This window comes from Mytilus galloprovincialis, chromosome 2 (assembly GCF_965363235.1).
Source record: "Mytilus galloprovincialis chromosome 2, xbMytGall1.hap1.1, whole genome shotgun sequence".
In the NCBI taxonomy this organism is placed as follows: domain Eukaryota; kingdom Metazoa; phylum Mollusca; class Bivalvia; order Mytilida; family Mytilidae; genus Mytilus; species Mytilus galloprovincialis.
In genome coordinates this window covers 109,529,297-109,550,091 of record NC_134839.1, presented here as the reverse complement: position 1 = coordinate 109,550,091, position 20,795 = coordinate 109,529,297, and the positions used below count along the sequence as shown (strand labels likewise).

General features: G+C 32.2%; 1 protein-coding gene across 1 annotated transcript; it reads right to left on the bottom strand.

Moving 5' to 3' along the window:
• Nucleotides 1–725: 725 nt before the first annotated feature.
• LOC143062604 (uncharacterized) lies at nt 726–20,349 on the bottom strand. The gene is made up of 12 exons (XM_076234269.1): nt 20,306–20,349; nt 16,027–16,192; nt 8,847–9,085; nt 7,968–8,231; nt 6,654–6,716; nt 6,339–6,365; nt 5,594–5,617; nt 5,332–5,358; nt 4,485–4,508; nt 4,173–4,199; nt 3,492–3,515; nt 726–1,042 (listed from the first exon to the last, which is right to left on the bottom strand). Exons 1-12 carry the CDS (start codon nt 20,325–20,327, stop codon nt 726–728), a joined length of 1,224 nt encoding a protein of 407 aa, XP_076090384.1. The 5' UTR covers nt 20,328–20,349.
• Nucleotides 20,350–20,795: the final 446 nt, after the last annotated feature.

Genomic DNA, 20,795 nt, shown 5'->3' with positions numbered 1-20,795 from the left:
ATACATCTTCGGATTTCAAATGTTTGGCTTTGAGCGTTCCTGATGAAGTTAAATCCAGAAAAGCGCTTCGGACGCAATAAATTATAAAACGTGTTGTTTTCCATTTTTTGAAACATAGACATATATCATGTATATAACAGATAAACAGCCTATACATAAGCCACCATGAAAAGAATTATGAGAGACTGATTAAAAGCACATATACATTAAACCTAATATATAGAAAAGCCAATGATGGCTATTATATCTGTGATTAAACTAATATGTAAATAAGCCTTTAACTTATGTGTTGCCTAGACATATATATATATATTAAAGGTAAACAAATTAGTACAACAAAAATTTGAACTCAAAAGGAAGTCCATAAAAACTGACATAATCAAACATTAGATTTTATCAACCAATGAACCAAATAGAATAAAACTGTCATATTATATAACTTGGTACAGGTATTTTTTCAGAAGAAAGTGGTGGGTTAAATCTGGTTTTATAGTTAGCTGAACCTATAGACAAAAAAATTTAGTGAGCAACCTGAACAGAACTTGATAAGGTTAATGTATCAATAAATGGGGTCCGGGCAAAACTGTTTTAAAATATATCACAGACAAACAAATAGAACCAATGTTCCATAGAAAAGTAGGTCGCGGTGTATTCATCATTCATGTAATTCATTGACATTTGAAAATTCATCATGTAAATTGCTTCATTTGTCTTCTACATTTATTTTAAGTCATTTTGTCTGACTTCCTTTTGAAGGCAAGCTTTTTAAAATAAGATACAAGAGTGTACATGTCGCCAGCTGTTACCGATATGACTAAGATTGCTAACACAATTCCACCAACCGCACCCATTGCTCTGGATGACGATCTAGAATCATTGGCACTGATTAACCGTCTAGTGAATGAGGAAAGCTGTTTCTTATCTAAAGTCAATGTGTTTGTTATGTTTTTAATCCATTCATTAATATCACTTCTATTCAATGGTGTATGTTCACTTAATGTATTGCTGCATGGACATTCACACGATGTCTGATTACTGAACACTACAATGAAAAAAATAAACATAGTAAATTAGTTCATCGAAAGAACGTTTTTGCAAAATATCATTTTATTGATGAACTGATGTTTCACGCCGATAAACTAATATTACTCTCATTAGTGACACTAACGTGCTCATCTGATAGTTCTAGTTTACATGGCTTAGGGCAAGATCAACTTGCTAGGCGAACCAGAAACATGAGTACGAGCCGATTAGCATGTTGTTACCCCTATTTAATGCTAATTAAAAGAGGAGCAGCAAATACTAATTTAAAAGTTTTTGGCTAGTTTAACCTGGTATCGAGCACTTGTCCTGTCGCAACTGAAGCAAATAAGATACCACGAAACAACCAAGGCAATACCGAACTCCAAGGAAACATCAAAACGGAAACTTGTCGAAAGGCAAAATCAAAGCACGAAAACATCAACGATGGAAAACAACTGTCATTTTCCTAACTTCGTACATGCATTTACTTGTGTAGAAAATGGAGGGTTATAACCTGGTGTTGTAGCTGTTAAATTATTGATGGGTAGATCTTGTTTTATACTGGCTTTTTATGAGTATATCTTGCGATAACTATATTATATTGACAACAATGTGTGAAAAAAACAAGAATTTTTATTAACGAATGTTGAATGTTGAAAACGAAAGTTAAATGTTGTATGACAGACGTATAACATTTCATTATATTGCCAACAATTTGTAAAGAAAAACATTTGTGAACAAAACAATCGGACATAATAGGTCAAAATTTTCAATTCTAGGGGTGCAGTGGTAAACATTGAGAATTAAACTCAATTACTATAAAAACAAACAAATTGAAAAGAAAAACAAAATGGCATATAGACAAAGCACATAAGTAAAAATGAGATACAATACTTTAAAAATAGACCATAGCATAATAAGACAATGACAGGATGTATAAGCAGCGAGCCACGCCCTCAAAGGGATATTACCAAAAATGGACTAAATGGGCAGTAAATGCAATAATTCACAAAGACAAAAAGAAACACTATAACACGTAATTAAGAGGTTAAACAACATCAGTCCATATAGTCTTATTTATACTTCAAGACCATTATGTATTATTTGTGAAGTTGATGTTCGAAATATCTATCAATAAAGTATTCCGATAGAAAAAGAAAACAAAAGTTCTTTGACATAACTCTCGTTCATCATTTTTTTTAAATGTCCTGTACCAAGTCGTTTCTATGTATGTTGCATTGACGTTTGTTACACTTCAGTGTTCTGTTGTTTTCCTCTTATAGTTGACGTGTTTCCCTCGGTTTTATTTTTTAAACCGAATTTGTTTTCTCTAAATCGATTTATGGCTTCTGAACAGCGGTATACTACTGTTGCATTTATTCATCAACTTTTGCTAAGATTTTTTTGGTGACGTTTTCTAAAGTATGAGTCGCAGATGCAATCCCTTGAATACGGAACGAGTTGGGAAATGTAAATCCCATATGCAGGTGAAGTTGGTATATTGCTACTAAGGTGAATGTGATGTAAACAGTGCGAATGTGGTTCTTTGATTTTGATAATATAAATATGAATTATTAATCAAACACGTCAATTTAAAAGTTAGACCATGTGTTTTTTTTTACGATTGCTTGTTTTTTTTAAAACTTCAACGTAAGAAATTTATATTACTTGCAATAGAGAAACCAGGCTTATAATTTTGTTATGTCAGACTGGCGTTTCGTCTTGACGAGAATCACAAGTGACACTCGAATAAAAATAGGTTGAGGTCAAAGCAACTACAAAGTTGAAGAGCATCGAGGACCTAATTATTCTATCATTTGTTAGAAGGCAATCAATGCTTAGGGTACAACATTCTATAATATTTCGAATAATTATAAACAGTTTAATAGAAAAAAATAAACAATCAATGATGTATGACAACACAGAAGCTCTGACTACTGGGATGGTGATATTGAGAAAGTGGTTAGGTCATGTAGTTAGTTTAAACATATTTTATTGTTCAAAACAAATAGTCTTGTAGTTTAATCATTAGTTTACAGTGTAATGTTGTGGGGTAAATGTTTGCCCTTTCCTCATTTTTCATCATGGCGTCACCTACTTTCAATCCATCATTTATTTGTCGCTCTGGTAATGTGATATTTTCTACATTCCAAAGCACTGGCTATATCGGTTAGATGGTTCATCCGACGAATGTTAGCTTGTCATCAACTGTACTTGCCAAGTGATAGTCATGTAAACAAATAATACTTAATTGGGAATAGGACAGGTGATTTTCGGAGGATAACTTTAATACCACCTAGGTCTACTTATTCCCGGGAAATTGCAACTTTAATGTAAGTATAAGTACATTACTCATAATTACCAGTATATACTAATATACACTACTGGACGTGCGATGCCGATGAAACTGACCGTAAACGTTTTTTGGAATTCATAGCCGCTAATATCTAGTTCATTGACATACTTACTTTCGGTTGTTACTGTAGTTACACCTGAAAATATTGTATTTAAGTTAAAATATAAGTATTTTTATATTTACAGACTTATGCGTTATGTAGACGAAACGCGCGTCTGGCGTACTAAATTATAATCCTGGTACCTTTGATAACTATTTACACCACTGGGTCGATGCCACTGCTGGTGGACGTTTCGTCCCCGAGGGTATCACCAGCCCAGTAGTCAACATTTCGGTGTTGTACATGGATATCAATAATTTGGTCATTTTTATAAATTTCCTGTTAACAAAACTTTGAATTTTTCGTAAAACTAAGGATTTTCTTATCCCAGGCATAGATTACCTTAGTCGTATTTGGCACAACTTTTTGGAATTTTGGATCCTCAATGCTCTTCAACTTTGTACTCGTTTGGCTGTATAAATATTTTGATATGAGCGTCACTGATGAGTCTTATGTAAACCTGTTCATATATATCTCTGTACTAACTGAAGTATTTCTTTACCTGTGTGCCTCCGCGTATGTAAAAGTCGTCATGAGCATTTTATGTTCACTTACATGGGTGTGTAAATCGTCCTACGTTCATTATATGTTCACGATACATGTGTTAATGAATCGTCATATATTTATTATGTTTATCATACCTATGTGTTAAAATAACTGAACTTAAAATATGTTTTAAGTCACAATACGTACCATCTGTTGTTGTTTCTGTTGGTAAACCTACAAGAATTTAATTTGTATTTATTACTTGTTTTCTTATTTTTGTAAAAATTGATTACATGTATATTTTTTCTTGCAATGATGTCTTAATGTAAACTCATAGTGTATGCTTATTACTTGACATGCGAAGTCGGGAAATTGCAACTTTAATGTAAGTATAAGTACATTACTCATAATTACCAGTATATACTAATATACACTACTGGACGTGCGATGCCGATGAAACTAACCGTAAACGTTTTTTGAACTCATAGTCGATAATATCTAGTTCATTGATATACTCACTTTTGGTTGTTGCTGTAGTTACTCCTGAAAATATTGTTATTAAGAAGTTAATGTTAAAATTACTTTGGAAATACTATTCAAATAGTTGTTAATGTTAAATAATTACACAAATATACCGAATTAGACTATTTACCGGATTTGGTATCTCATAAGCAACACGACAGGTGCCACATGTGAAGCAGGATCTGCATACCCTTCCGGAGCACCTGATATCACCCTTAGTTTTTGGTATGTTCGTGTTGACGATATTCTGTAGTTTTCTATGTTGTGTCGTGTTTGCTATTGCTTGTCTGTTTGTCCTTTTCAGTTTTAGCCATGGCGTTGTCAGTTTATTTTAGATTTACGAGTTTGACTGTCCCTCTGGTATCTTTCGTCCCTCTTTTAGTACCTTTTGCTGTTGGGAACATATGTACTCGTAAGTATAAGTGTTTATAACTTTACAGACTTAATGAGCGTAGCCTTAACCTGTTTGTGTATATCTCCAAACTCACTGAAGTATGTCTTAACATGTCTGTGTGCCTCTGTGCACGTGTATGTATTATTAGTCGTCATGAGCGTTTCTTGTTCACTGTACTTGTGTGTATAAATTTTCATACGCACATACTTGTTCATTGTGTCTGTTTGTATTTAAATATATCGTCATACGCATTACAGGTTCAATATATTGGTGCATAAATCAGCATACGAAGTATATGTTCACCATACATGGCCGAATAAATCGTCATATGCATCATATTTTCACCATACATGTGTTCATCAATCGTCGTACGTATATTATAGGTTCATACGTATATTATGTTTACCATACTTATGTGTCTTAATATACGTGTTCTTTCATTATACTTACCGTCTGTTGTTATATCTGTTGGTAAACCTACAAGAATTTAAGTTGTATTTATTAAATGTTTTCTTTTTTGTAAAAATTGATTACATGTATATTTTAGAACCGTTTACTTTTTTTCTTGCATTGATTTGTTAACGTAAACTCACAGTGTATATTTACTCTTAGACATGCAATGTCGATGAAAGAGGGACGAAAAGATATGAAACTGACCGTAAACGTTTTAGGAATTCATAGCCGATAATATCTAGTTCATTGATATACTTACTTTTGGTTGTAACTGTAGTTACTCCTGAAAATGTTGTAATTAAGAAGTAAATGTTTAAATTAATTTGGTAGTACTATTCAAATAGTTGATTTTGTTGAATAATTACGCAAATGTACATATTAGTACCTGTTACTATTGTAAACATATGTACTTTAAAGCATAAGTATTTATAAATTTACAGACTTACTGAGCTTTGCTTCAACCTGTTTGTGCATATCTCCGTACTTGCTGTAGTACATTTGTATGTCATAAACTGTCTGTGTACCTCCGTGCACGTGTATGTATAAGTCGTCATGAGCATATTATGTTCACTGTTCGCGAACTTCTGTGTATAAATCGTCATTCGCATCATACGTTCTCAATATCAGAGTGTATAAATACATACATACTTGTTCATTGTGCCTGTTTGTATTTATATATATCGTTATACGCATTATAGGTTCAATCCACCGTACTGATTTTCTACATTCGAAGATGTCTGTGTCAAGTCAGGAATGAGGGATCATTACAACTAATGTACACAAAAATCTTTAAATTCAGTTCTTCGATGTGTTTTATCATTTGACTTTGCAATTTGATAAGGGACTTTCCGTTTTGAATTTTCCTCAGAGTTCAGTATTTTTGTGATTTTACTTTTCACCATACATGTGTTCATCAATCGTCATTCGTTTATTGTATGTTCATACGTATATTATGTTTACCATACTTATGTATCTAAATGTATGTGTTCTTTCATAACACTAACCGTCCGTTGTTGTCTCTGTTGGTATACCTACAATAAGTTAAGTTGTATTTATCAAATGTTTTCTTTTTTTGTTGTAAAAATTGATTATAAATACATTTTAGAACCATTCACTTTTTTTTGCATTGATTTGATCTCGTGCAAGCTTGTTATCATATATAGATACAATGTATCGTACGCATACTTCCAATGTGAGGAGAAGTAAGTGGATTTAAGAGTAAAACTCAACTGAAAATAATGATGAGTATTGAAACCTAGACATTAAGACTTAATTTTATGCTTTCTCAGAAGTTACATGATATAAATAAGAACTCTTACAGCTAAACACTGTTGATGTCTCGTTCGATCTACTGTTTGCTATCTGTAATATCTCCAGAAATGCTACAAATAAATAAAAAATATTTTAGAATGCGTTTCTGTATAAATGTCGTTCGAAGCACTTTTTTGCATATACCTTCATCGGGAACGCATGCGCATAAAAGCGAACATTTTAAAGCCAGGGATTTATAAGAATCTAAGCAAATTAAGAGCTCTGTAAAAAAAAACATAAAAAAATTGCCAAGTTCAAATATCAACTTTTATGTTGAAGCCTTAGTTAATTTTATTTCTTAATTTGTTAACGAACAATTTTTGAAGATTTATTATAAATCCAGTCAGTCTACTCTGAACCAAGAATACTGACATGACTTGATTACGGGAATAGGATTTGGAAGTAATTGGTCAGCAATGAGACGACAAACCATTGACCAAAATATAACAAAATACATCTTAAGGGCAAATATTTATACAGTATCCAACAACAGTCAAATGTTCCTTATAATATTTATCAACCATTAAATCTCTCCGTTTGTCTATAGTAGTGAATACATTAAACAGAAATCAAAGATATGTCGCAAACAATGACCAAAAAACATAGAAAAGGCAAAATTTGTCATCAACATCAACCGAATAGCCATACAAAATCAGTTTCCAGATTTGATTACTCAGGCATAAAATAATATAATTGTTTCATTTCTATTATTTTCATTTTTAATATAAAACATTCTCCGTTGTAACATTCTGCTCAAATAATTCATGTGCGTTTTGTCATCGTAAGACATTTTAAAATGTCAATTTTTTTTAAGATTGGAGAGCACAATTACAAAGACCCATACCATATAGTTGGCAATAAAAGACCGCGACATAACAAAATATATAAAACAATAGAATTGAGAAAACCAAAGGCCTAGTTTTTGACAAAACAATTTACTACAACTTAATATGACAGACATGAACAAACGACAATCACTGTACTATAGGTACCTAACATATCCGCAGACGACTGTTGTAAGTATTACACCGAATTCAAAAATTGAAGATGTTACTTGAACAATGGCTACTTGTAAGAGTTATAACAGGTAAACTTCCAGTTTTTGTTACTCTGCAAGCGGAGCAAATATGCTAAGAAAATGTATTTATGATTCAACTAAATTAAACGTTGATATTTAGATTACTTTTTGTTTGGATTACTGATATTAAGTAATATTCAAACATATAAACTATATCCATAGCTATATATATAGGTATATAATGTGTTTAACTAATTTACTTCTCTGTGAAATGTTTAAAAAAAATCAAAATAGACATACATACCTCGCTTGCCAGATTTGACTTCAAAGAAATTGAATGAATCTGGATCGTCATATACGTTAAAAACTGGTAGGGCATCAAAGTTTTCCGAACTATCTATTATTTTTTGACAGCTATTGTTCTGTAAGTTAAACAAGAAACCTACACATCGGTACCAATATTGACATTGCTTGTCACACTCTGTTTCGTCAGGTAAATCAACAGTCTCAAAATAGGTGGCGCTGTTAAACAACAACGAAACATTGTTATATCTCACAGCTGAACTGACTACAAAACAAAATACATGTTTTCGTTAAGTTTACACGGATTGTATCTAAGTTTAAGGCCTTGGTAAACCACATCTTCGTAAAAATTATAAGATTGATATAGTTCACCTCGGTTATTGCATCTTAACTGTAGATTAATTCTTAAAAACTAAATTGTAAAGAGGAAAATGAGCACAGTTAAGTCAAACAATAACAATGTACCTGGTTCTCTCATAATATCAGAAAGTGTAAGAATACGAATGTACCTATTTCCTTTGATAACATATCTAAGAATAAATATGTACCCTTTTCTCTTTGATAACATACGTAAGAATAAGAATGTACCTATTTTTCTTTGATAACATACGTAAGAATAAGACTGTACCTATTTTTCTTTGATAACATACGTAAGAATAAGTATTACCTGTTTTCTTTGATAACATAAATAAGATTAAGAAAAAAGATTACTTAGTTCTCTTTGATAACATAAGAAAGAGTAAGAATAAAAATGTACCTGATTCTCTTTGTATAATAAAAGTAAGAATAACAATGTTTCTGATTCTCTTTGATATCAGAAAGTGTCAGATAAGAATGTACCTGTTTCTCCTTGATAACATAAGTAATAATAAGAATTTACCTGATTTTTTGTGATAACATAAGTACGGATGTTTGTTGTGACAATCATCGATTCCAAACACTCCAGAGGAATACGTGGGAAATGATGTGTTAAGTACAATACATTTTGTCTGACCCTCTATTCCTGCTATCTGATTAACAATAGACGTCAGAGACAGGTCTTCCTTACATTTATTAGATTTATATACTTTATCGTCTCTTTCCTTTATACGACCTATCCATACAAGCTGGTCTGTTAGCCTTTAAAACACCAATAATTTGATTAAAACCTTTACACGTCCTTATCGGTAAGCTTATAAATCACAAAAAAAAAATAACAAAACTTTACAAGTCATATCCATATTAAAAAAGAGGGACGAAAGATATTAGAGAGACAGTCTAACTCTCAGACTGAAAATAAAAAGACAAACAGACAAATGAAAGTACAGAAGGCAAAACTTAGAAAACTAAAGACTAAGCAACACGAACCCAACCAAAAACTGGGGGATTTCAGGTGCTCCGGAAGGGTAAAGCAGATCCTGCTTCATATGTGGCACCCGCCTAATAGTCTTACTCGGTAGGTCATAATAGTAACGAGAACTATCTTTAAAAAAGATATCCGACGTATTTAAATTTGAGTATATGTTTAAAACTATCATTTCGATAACATCAGAAGCACAAAGATACCATTTAAATAACGTTTTCTCTGTTTCTGTTCAGTATTCTCGGTCCTCGTATCTTTCTTCTTACATTCACCAAAACCCCGCGGAAATCTCACATGCGTAGGTGCGTTCTAAAAGTCATGTACGTTCGTACAACAAAGTTTACATTAAAAATTATATAATTGTCCCGAACAAATAGCTGTCACGGATGCAAAGAGCTATTAGAGAAACAATTATTTTAATAAAAATATAAATCTTTGTAAGATCTAGTTCAAATATTTATAGTTTTTCACTTGATTTCCATCACGATATAATTAACAAGACGTTTTTTTCAAACACAACCAAATCACCCACCATGACAGCGTTTTGTCCAATCACAGAAAGGATTTTCGAGCATGCGTATTCTGTTGCCATAGTTAAGCGTCCTTAAGTTCAAAGGGCACAAACCGAAACTTTACCGACTACGTCGGAAAAAGGGAAGAGTGTTGTTGTAACGACATAAGGAACATATCCGATATCTCTGTGAAACGGTTATTCCAAAAATTATCGTTTAACCTATGAAACACCAATACATTAGTATGAAGTCAGAACTTCACACGTCCTATTCATATTAAATTATCACTAAGCCTATGAAATACCAATAATTTTATGTTACCTTAATACGCCCGACTCATATAAGTTCATCGACAGGTCTATAAGACATCAAAAATTCAATAACCTTTACACGTCCTATCCATATTTAATCATTAGTTAACCTATACTACACCAAACATTTTATATATCCTCTTCACGTCCTATCCATTTTTAATAATCGGTTAACCTATACTTCACCAATAATTTTATATAACCTTTTCACTTCCTATCCATATTTAAAGTCATATGAAACCTCAAATTAAAATAAATATGCATAAGTTTTTTATAACAAAATGGATAGTTGTAATTAATAAATTTATGTACATATACTTGTTTTCTGAAGAATTTTCTTTAATTTGTCCACATTTAGAGGACGTTTACCAAGAAGCAATTTCACTGACATATTTTCCGTATTCAAATTGACCTTAGCTTGACCCTTCTCGTAAAAATCCAGTGATCGCAATACGCATGGATCTGTCATTTAAATAAACTATTATCTGATTATTTATGGTATACACGTGCTAAATATCCATGCTTCTTTGTTGATTATTTGAAAAAAAGTTAGCAATCGATAAACTACGACTTCAAAACACGACAAATAAGAGCGGCCATATTTTTTAATTCATAACAGACACAGAGAGAAAAAAATTACGATTAATCGATTTTTTTGCGTAAAAAAATGATAAAATCGTGCACAGAAGACAAAGTTTATGATATATACATGCATTGGTTCAAAAATTAAATAAACATTGTTTTTCACCATTCATTCGTTTTATATGACTTCAATCATCGGTAAACTTATACTACACCAATTATTTTATATAACCTTTGCACGTCCTATCCATATTTAATCATCGGTTAATCTATGATTTTACAGCAATGATTAAACCTTTACATGTCCGATCAATATCAAATTATCTTAACACCTATAATACACCAATAATTTAATATAACATTCCCAAATAGTATCCGTATTAAATCATCGTTTATTCTATAATACACCAATAATTTATTATAACCGTTACAAATCCTATCCAAATTAAATCATCGGTTAATAAAGGCAACAGTAGTTTACCACTGTTCGAAAGTCATAAATCGTTTGAGAGAAAACTAATCTGGGTTACAAACTAACACTGAGGTAAACACATCACCTATAAGAAGAAAACTACGAAACAACAGAAACAACAGAAACATTGAAGTGCAACAAAAAAAAACGACAATGCAACACACACAGGAACGAACTATATGATAACTGCCATTTTCCTGACTTGGTACAGGACATTTAAAGAAAAAATGGTGGGTTGATATAAAAAGGAAGATGTGGTATGATTGCCAATGAGACAACTCTCCATAAGAGATGCACCTGGTTTTGTGGCTACCCTATAATACACTAATGATTTATAACCTTTACACGTTCTATCTATACTTAAACAATGCTGGAGTTAATATAGTTAGCTCTTGTACATTGTACCACTACTGGCAAACACCATGTTTATTACTAGCAAATTAAAACTGCGTATGCAAATTTTAAATAGAGAAGAAAAGAGTTGGACGGAGGAACACAACTGAGTCAGCAAAAAAAACGAAAAGAAAGATGGAGGATGGTGTCTACAAATTATAAAGAGTAAAGAATTATATAGAGTATGGAGGAACATCAATTATTTTGCTTTTTAAAAAGTCTCAGTCTGTCACTAGTCGAATGTTGATCCGAATCTTTATTTGATACCAGTCGATTTGTGCAGAATTTCAGCAAAATTGCTTAGATTGTGGTTAAAGCATGAGTTTGGTCATAATAGTACTATAGGTCATGGATATCATTGTGAAGCCATGAACCCACTTTGAAAGTAGAAATTTGCAGGAAGGATTGCGGACAAAATGATTTGATTTCTATAGTAGACTTTTAAAATTCATGAACATTATTTAAGTAAAAATATTGACACGAAACCTGATAAAAAGAGTGACTATATTTGAAACGTTTCCCTCAGTTATAGTTTGTAACCCGGATTTGTTTTTTTCTCTATAGATTTATGAATTTTGAAAAGCTGTATACTACTGTTGCCTTTATTTATGTTTATACCAATTGGCATAATGAACAGCATTTTGAAAAACTGTTAACCATATTGAAAGGCAACCATATTGAAAAAACCTTGAAGTTCAAAGTAAGCCAAAATAGTTAGATCTCCAAATTCAGGAATAACAATAAATTAAACCATTAGTTGATATTGTTTATCTGAAAACAACTTTTAAAAGATCTCCATGGCAGACATGATAAAGTAAATTATTTCAAATGTTCTCAATTGACATTAACATAATGAATGAGTTGTACAACTTGTCAAACCACATGATAGCAGTCTTTCTTTATTGTATCCTCTCTGATCTGCCTCCAAATTTACACAGAGTTGTAAAACTTAGTACTACCTTTACACGTTTGCATCGTCATCTGCAACGGTTTAACATCTTACATTCACATTTATTAATTTAGCACAGGACTATAACGCTCTCTGCAGCAATTTCCAGAACGAATCCCATATAGCCAAATCGTGTTGTGAACCAATCATTGAGATGGTGGTTAAAGTCGTAAATTTGCAGAGCTTCGGTTAGTGAGTCAAAGAAACAATTTAAAGTTATGAACACACTGAAAAGATGTCAGAAAATCATAAATGTTCTACATTTGGCGGCATTTAGAATTGGCGCCTGATAAAAGAGATTTAAAAAATGTGAAAAATTAATGGCATTATCAATTTTGTTAACACATGGTATATGCCTCCAAATTAGCAAGGACTATCATTTACACACTTCGTGTATTGAAATACGAATCACCATCCTGAATGCGGATCATTTTGAAAACAAGAAATTTTCAATAAATCATTATTCGTTATTTTATTAATTTGGAATTTTCATTTATACTTATGTTTGTATTGATTTAAAACTATTTTTTTTCAAACTCATTGTTTAATGACTACAGCTATGTGTATTAGATATTCACTGCGTGTATTCACAGATGTGGTCTTATGTGAAAAAAATAGAGATATCTGATTCAAATCTTATTTTACTTTCAGGTTTACCAAAGCAACTCTTTACCACGGACATGGATATTTAATATAATTTAATTGTCGAAAAGGATCAAAACTGAAGATATCAAAAATACTGGAGCTTAAAAGCATAATGAACAAAATGACTGGAAGGAATGTGTGAAACGTGAAGAGAGGACACGTGCACGTTAACAATGCCAAGCAGATACAAAAAGAACAGACATACACATTAAAGCTGGTTGTCAGTCCTATGATCCTAGCATACAAAGATGTTGCTGATTGAATTGGTTCCTCCCATTGCTCAATTTGGAAAAGTTTAATGAAGGCTGTGGTACTGCATGCAGAAACACTCCAGAATCACCAAGCAAAATGGCACAAATCAGGTCGAAACTTATTTTATATTATCTTAATATATTACATCAGGCAAACGATAACATACTTCTGAAGTAGAAACACTCCAGAATCACCAAGCAAAATGGCACAAATCAGGTCGAAACTTATTTTATATTATCTTAATATATTACATCAGGAAAACGATAACATACTTCTGAAGTTAGAGATTACTCCCTGAATAATAAAAACAACAGTAAAATAACCAGATACAGTAAAGTTATGCAGTATTAACAATAACGATGACTGCAGTGTATTTTTTTCTGTGATGATGTTTTAGACAATGCATCGTCATTTATAATTGACAAAAAAAATCCATGACTATGCACTTGCACCACAAAACACTGTGCTCCTAACCAAACGTAGTACTGGACATGTAAAATCACAGGAGGCCAAGTATCCTGTTTAAATTTTTATAAAACTTGACAACATGGCAAATTCCAGGAATCCAAAGACACAAGAAAGGGGGATCTGTTATCAAGAAATTCATGGGTCAAAGTTCAAGATTAAAACATTGATAGTACTAGTAGATATAATTTTTTGAAGTGCTTCATAAAGATATTTTTAATTCTATTTAATACGTGTAGACATGACAATACTACTTATAGACTTTCCCAAATATAATAGAATACTTCGACGGCACACGGTCCAGAACAGATATTGTTTTTAAATTTCAAGATCGCTTGCTGCGCTGAATTGTAGAGTTAACGCCTTAAATAACTTGGACTTATCATGGAAGGAAGAGTTGATAAAATGCATCTCAAAAATTTAAAACTAGCTACTATTCAAGATCCGAAAGCACACATGCTTGATAGACGTTCTCCTGATTTTGAACGTCGGTGTTGGTGAAGCCCGGGAACGGGCTTTATCCTAAATTCGAGGAAATGAAGACATCATCATAGCCAAAGAAGTTGAAATAGTTGATGAGAACATGAATCAGTTCCGCAGATATTAGTTTCCTTTGTAAGAATGATTCTGCAAGTTCTAGGTGGGTCAAACGACCAATGATATCATAGGAGGCAGGGAGAACTAACAATTTAGCAGTTATAACAGTTCAATTTAGTAGCTGTTCGTCCAAAGGATCTGATTCATGTCGAAAGCCTTCATCAAGTGTGACTTTAAACCTATTCTTAGTCTCATGCATGTCTGTTCGAAATATTCTAACTATGTGATGGCTATGATATGGCTTTCATCGGATAGACTGTACGATATGGTTGGTTTCAGAACGTCCCCAATATATTTGTTGAAAATCAGGAGTCCGACGCTACCCTTCAAATGTTCTTTCATATCTTCTATGACAACTAGTATCCAATTTTTCAGAAGCACTGTATGTTTCATTCCTTCCATGACAACTCCAATTTGCTCAAGCGTTTACTGTACAATTAAGCTATATCAGCAAGTACAAATATTGGGACAATTATAGTTCCAGACTGTGAGCCGTCATTATATTCAATAATTGCGGCAAGCACAGTTCAATGGATAACCTAGTCCTTTCTTTCTGTGTCCTCGGATTCTGTCGTATTGCCTTGTTGCGCAGTCTTAAAACAATTTAGGATAATATCGCGGTTCCGTTGATTTGAAATCTCCAGCACTTAGTTTGAGTCAGAGAACAATGGCTTGTAGTTCAAGTGCTCAGTCATGCACATACTCTTTTGTCGATCATAATTATAAATGTCGATAATTCGTGACGATCGTCGGATACATCACCGCAAAAATATCTTGCAGTTATTGTTCTTGTTGATTCACCACAACTATGTCTATGTTTATTTTACTGGTATTTTCCAGCGGTGACTCATCTTCAACTTTAGAAATATGTTTTTTTTTTTTAATTTATAGAAATACTGTAAGGTCTAAAAACTTATCTTTGCAGGAGTTGTATCATTTTACCATGTGATACTGGAGTGTTTCTGTAATTCCATGGTTTTCATTCAATTGTTCTTAGTGGAGTGATGCAAGAAAGTGATTCAATGCGCAACAGCATTATATGATTGCATCAAAGGACTGATAACAAGTTTCAATGTTTTTGTCTTTTATTTCAGTATCTGCCGGGAATAGGTTAAACTCCTCACGTTTCCTCTATTGGCGTTTCGCATATTTTTGTCTTTATATTTTTTTAGGTCAAGTGACTTCAATATTTATAAATTTTATCCTGTTTGATATAGGGTGGTCAAATTTCTATTTATTTTATGACTGCTATTTAAAAATGTCTGCATATATCAGCCATTTTGGTTTTCTGAATTGGGTCCAAAGCTATGAATGTTAACTATGACATTAACTAAAACTCGTCAAAGTATGATGCCTTTACCACAATCTAATCAATTGTTTCACATATCGACTGGTCTCCATTGAGGGAATTTGCATGATTGTCCTAAAGTATAATCTTCATGAGATAATGTCCTTTTAGGTTTTTTTGTTAAACTTGGTATTTTGATTGATTGCCGTCCTAATCAGTTTTGATAATATTTTGAGATGTATTTGCACTTACCAATTCAAACGATCAAGTTTCAGGGCTGTGTATACAGAACAATCGTATCCACACATGGAAAAATCACTCCCGGATATCTCGCTCTGACATGCTTCCTTCGCTGTATACCACGTGACACTGTCATCGACAATGTGCAAAGTTAAATTATGGCCAAAGCCTACGCCAGCTATAAAGTAAATAGTAGAATCAGGATTCCACTGTAAAACATCTTAAGACATAGGAAAAGAGGTTCTAAAAATGATTGAGCCAATGTTTACTAAAATAAGTCTTCTTGATTTTCCAGATAAATTGATGTAGATATTAAAAGCGGATAAATTGTACGGCGAATATATTTTTACTATACTGGAATTAGTCAGTAGTGTTTGCTATCAAGGTTTCTTTGCTTCGAGGGTACCGATATATATCCGGTGTTGATGCTACTCAATCATAAAGGAGTCATGTATCATAGTCAAATGATAGCCATGTAATACCGATGATGAATTTAACATTTTTTTCATACGTTTCTACTTACTCATCAAAATTTGTCTAACAGTTAAATGATTTGGTGTATTTATTTTTTCTTTGAAATCAATTAACACTATTAACCTTTCCGTTCATTTACATTTTTCTGAGAATATCATAATATTTTAGCTTTTTTCAATATCACTACTGTATTAACCCGAAACACCAATATAATGCCGAGAGCTCTGACTTTTAAGGAATGTTATAAGCCAACGCTTTAATTTCAATTATAAATAATACTTTGTTTACGTATATCAGCTGTGATTACGAAGTATTTGTAATGGAAATAACTAATCAGTAAATCTCATATTTGTCTCTTTATACTGGACTGACATTAGAATTAACTTTTAAATATTCAATTCCCAATCCTGTCTTTTAATAATTAACTACTATCAATTATAAATGACAAAGTGAATGAACTTGTAACGTCAACAAATAAATATTCGGAATCAAAGTGCTATGGTTATACTATATCGGATATTTTAGTAGAAAGTGATAGAATTTTCTTGAAAATCAATTAATGAAAATGACAAAAAAATATTGTTAAGATACCAAGGGGGAATACTATATCTGATATATAAGTAGAAGTTGATAGACTTTTCTTGAAAATGCATTATTGAAAATGTAAAAAAGAGATTGTAAAGATACTAAGGGGGAATACAAACATAATGGCAGGTAAAACAAACAATACAATTGACAAAAGAACAAATAGAAAAGCTGAGGAGAACACTGTCACCAAAAATACTTTAAAGAAAACTTAAGATGCGCAGATTGCGCAAACATAATGGCGGGTAAAACAAACAATACAATTGACAGAAGAACAAATAGAAAAGCTGAGGAGAACACTGTCACCAAAAATACTTTAAAGAAAACTTAAGATACGCAAATTGCTAATGAGCTCAATGTAAATGGTTAAATTACGTCAATATTGATGATTAATGAGGTCAATATAGATCGTTAATAAGGTCAATGTTGATGGTTAATTTGGTAAATGATAGATGTTGAACGGGATACATTAAGATGGTTATAAAGGTTCTTGTAGATGGATAAGGAGGTACGTGAAGAAAATTAATATGGTTTATTATATGGTAAACTGCATGAATAGAGCCATCAGGCTTACATTACTCGGAGAAATTGATAAAAAGTGTTAAAGAACTAAACACAAATATTCTAGTTATTGCCCATGAAAGGATGAAGCATAAATGCAGGGAAATTGGAACAATGTTCTTTATCTAAATGTGAAGTTATGGCTACCGTGCGTGTATCTTTGCTAATTTTGAAACTTTATATATCTCTCCTACCTCATCATAATTTGAATCATTAGTGATAACTATAAATAAAAAAATGCACAAAGAACACATTTTACTTTATAGAACGTTCCTGTTAGTTTTCTTGCAGTATCTGAAATACCGATACAAGTTATGACTAGGATAGAAATTTGTTTCATTGGCACTCATACCTCTTCTTATATCTATGTTCATTTACATTCATTTTATTAATAGTTAAGTGTTGTTTTATATCGACTCTGCGCTAATTCACAACTTGTCCAGACTATGAACTTGGAATTCGATGGGTGCTCGTTTGTCATTTGTCATTAAAGATGACACATTACATACGATCCAAATTTCAGATAACATCCTCTTTTCCAAATCCTGGATCTGAATTGCCTGTTTTTTTTTTTTTTACTTTAACTCAGCACATCCTTTTGTTCCTAACTTACAGTAATAAGATACTCTTTCAAAGCAACGGAAGATTTTATGCAAAATCAATATCCCATTATTTGTTATATATACCTGGCAAAGGAAATTGCTTTTACAAAGATTCTGTAATGTTTTCAAGTACTAGTACATCATTGATTTTAACTTTAACAAACACTTTAAACGATGAACTAAATGATCACACAGACTATACAGTAGATCATCAAACGAACATTCAAAACTGCAAACAAAACTAAATTAAGGGTTAAACTATCTTTGTAATGCGTTACTGAGTGAATAAGAATGTGAGGGTCGTACTTGTGTTGCACAAGATGCTGGTACGAGTATTTTGCTGTAAATGAACATTAAAAGCAATGCATAAAATGGTGAGCTCAATAAAGTACATTGTAATGTGATATTGGTTGAATTAGGCGTCTAAGGTTTAAAAATAAAGAAACACTAGAATTTAAATTTAAAATACCAAACATTATAACACTTGTTTACCACATTTTCACACAGAAAATTCATGTCCAACGTTTCAATTGTGTGTGCAAATGATCGGAATGTTATGTCTTGATGTCGTATTTTTCTCAGATTATTGTACAATTCGATAAGACTTTCGCTTTTGTTTGACTAGTAGTTGTTGGCATGTTGCAGCAAAAAAGGATTGTTTGGAAACGATCTGAGACATGTCCAAGTATAAGCAAAGTAAGCTTACATCGGGCTTGTGCATTATATCGTGAAATCGGTAAGGCTAAGAGTGAAAGGGATAACATTTATACTACATAAATTACATTTCCTGTATCCCGTTGAAAAATGATGGAAATAAAAATGAGAGAAAACTGGGAGAAATTCTTTAAAAAAAATACAGAACTGAAGTAGGAAACAATCCGAAATCCTATAAATGTAATCATTCATTAAAGATTATCAAATATAAGCTACTACACACTTTAAACGATCTTTAGAACAACTTTAAAATCATCTTTTTAATAGGGAACGTCGTGTAAGATAACTCTGTGTAAGCAACAGAATCAAATACACAAGCTAGATTTAGTCTTCCTTGATAACGTAGTGGGAGGAAAACATATTAGTTTTGATAGCACGGCGTAAAAGACAAAGACAAATAAAACCATGCTAATTAACACTGCACACAAAAAAAAACTTGTAGATCATGAAAGAAAGTTCGTTACCTACTGGTATAGTATGTCAATAATTTGTTCTTATATCGAATGCACTAAGTCTTTGAGCTTTACCCTATATCGCAACTTTTTGAAATTTTGTAATGGGACATGACCGAGACTAAGTGTTATGAACAAAGCCTGGAAACACAAAATATAAATTAAAAAATGTAAATCAATGAACATTTTAATCTTGTTTCAAACTATGAAAAACCCGGTTGACACCAATCACCAAAAAATTTTTCATCAACAATAGTTTGAAATAAGAGAGTCGGAAGACACATTGAGGTCATTCAAACTAACCGTGCACGTCATGGCAAGAAAAACAAAAGACGACGAAAATAACTAAAAAATACTTCATAGAAAAATACAAGCAACCACCTTTACGAATCAGTTTCTTAAGTTAAAATAGAAGAAATATTGGTTCATTTAATGAATTTATTTCTCAGATTATATTATACGTCAATTTTTCGACAATCGTCCGGGTTTTCTGGCTGTTTCCTTGTGTTACCCCCTTCGTGTTATAATTATAATTGAGGTCTTTAATTATAATAGCACATACATTTCATTAGCTATGTACAGAAAAATGAATATAACCTTATGTAAACGTGACGGATGATCCACAGATTCTTTTTATTACAAAATGGTAGATGGGTTTTTACAAAAAAACCCAGCATGAATGCTTTTAAATGTCAATGACCATGGCACATTGTCTTTTCTCCAACGAGTTGTGCGCCGACGAGTGTTTGCAAATGAACATTATAAGGTAGAGCTAAATCTAATGTATCAACAACTGAAATTTAAACTAAAGATAACACGTGCGGATCATTCTTTTTAGGAGGTGATGATATTGCCGTAGACCTGCAGTGTAACTGTGCAATTACTAACACGTGAAGTTCTTACCTGTTATATTTATAATTTCCATTTGTTGACTTGTTTTCAATTGCAGCGCTAGAAACGAAAACAATATTGAGTTAACAGAAAGTAATTTTTAAAGCCGTCTACATCAATTTTCTTTAAAACACATTTGTTAGGAGAAAAAGAAGGCAAAAAGTTCAAACCTTTAAAGTAAAAAAAATTAAAGAACAGGATGCATCTCCCTATATTCGTACTTCATCAAAACACAAAGATATTCTCTGAATACACTAGATATAATCAACACTCCGATAGAACATTCGTTTTGTGTTTCGTGTTAATCTGATGAATCAAGCAATTCACAACTGAATTTTATAGTTTGTTAGAGGCAGGTTAAGCCCATTAGCATGTAAAACCACAGCCCATGCTATATATGCATGTCCAAAGTCAGGAGCCTGTAGTTCAGTCGTTGTCGTTGTTTCAGGTCTGTCATACTTGTTTTCAGTTTATTAGTTTGTTATAAATAAGAAAGGTTTTA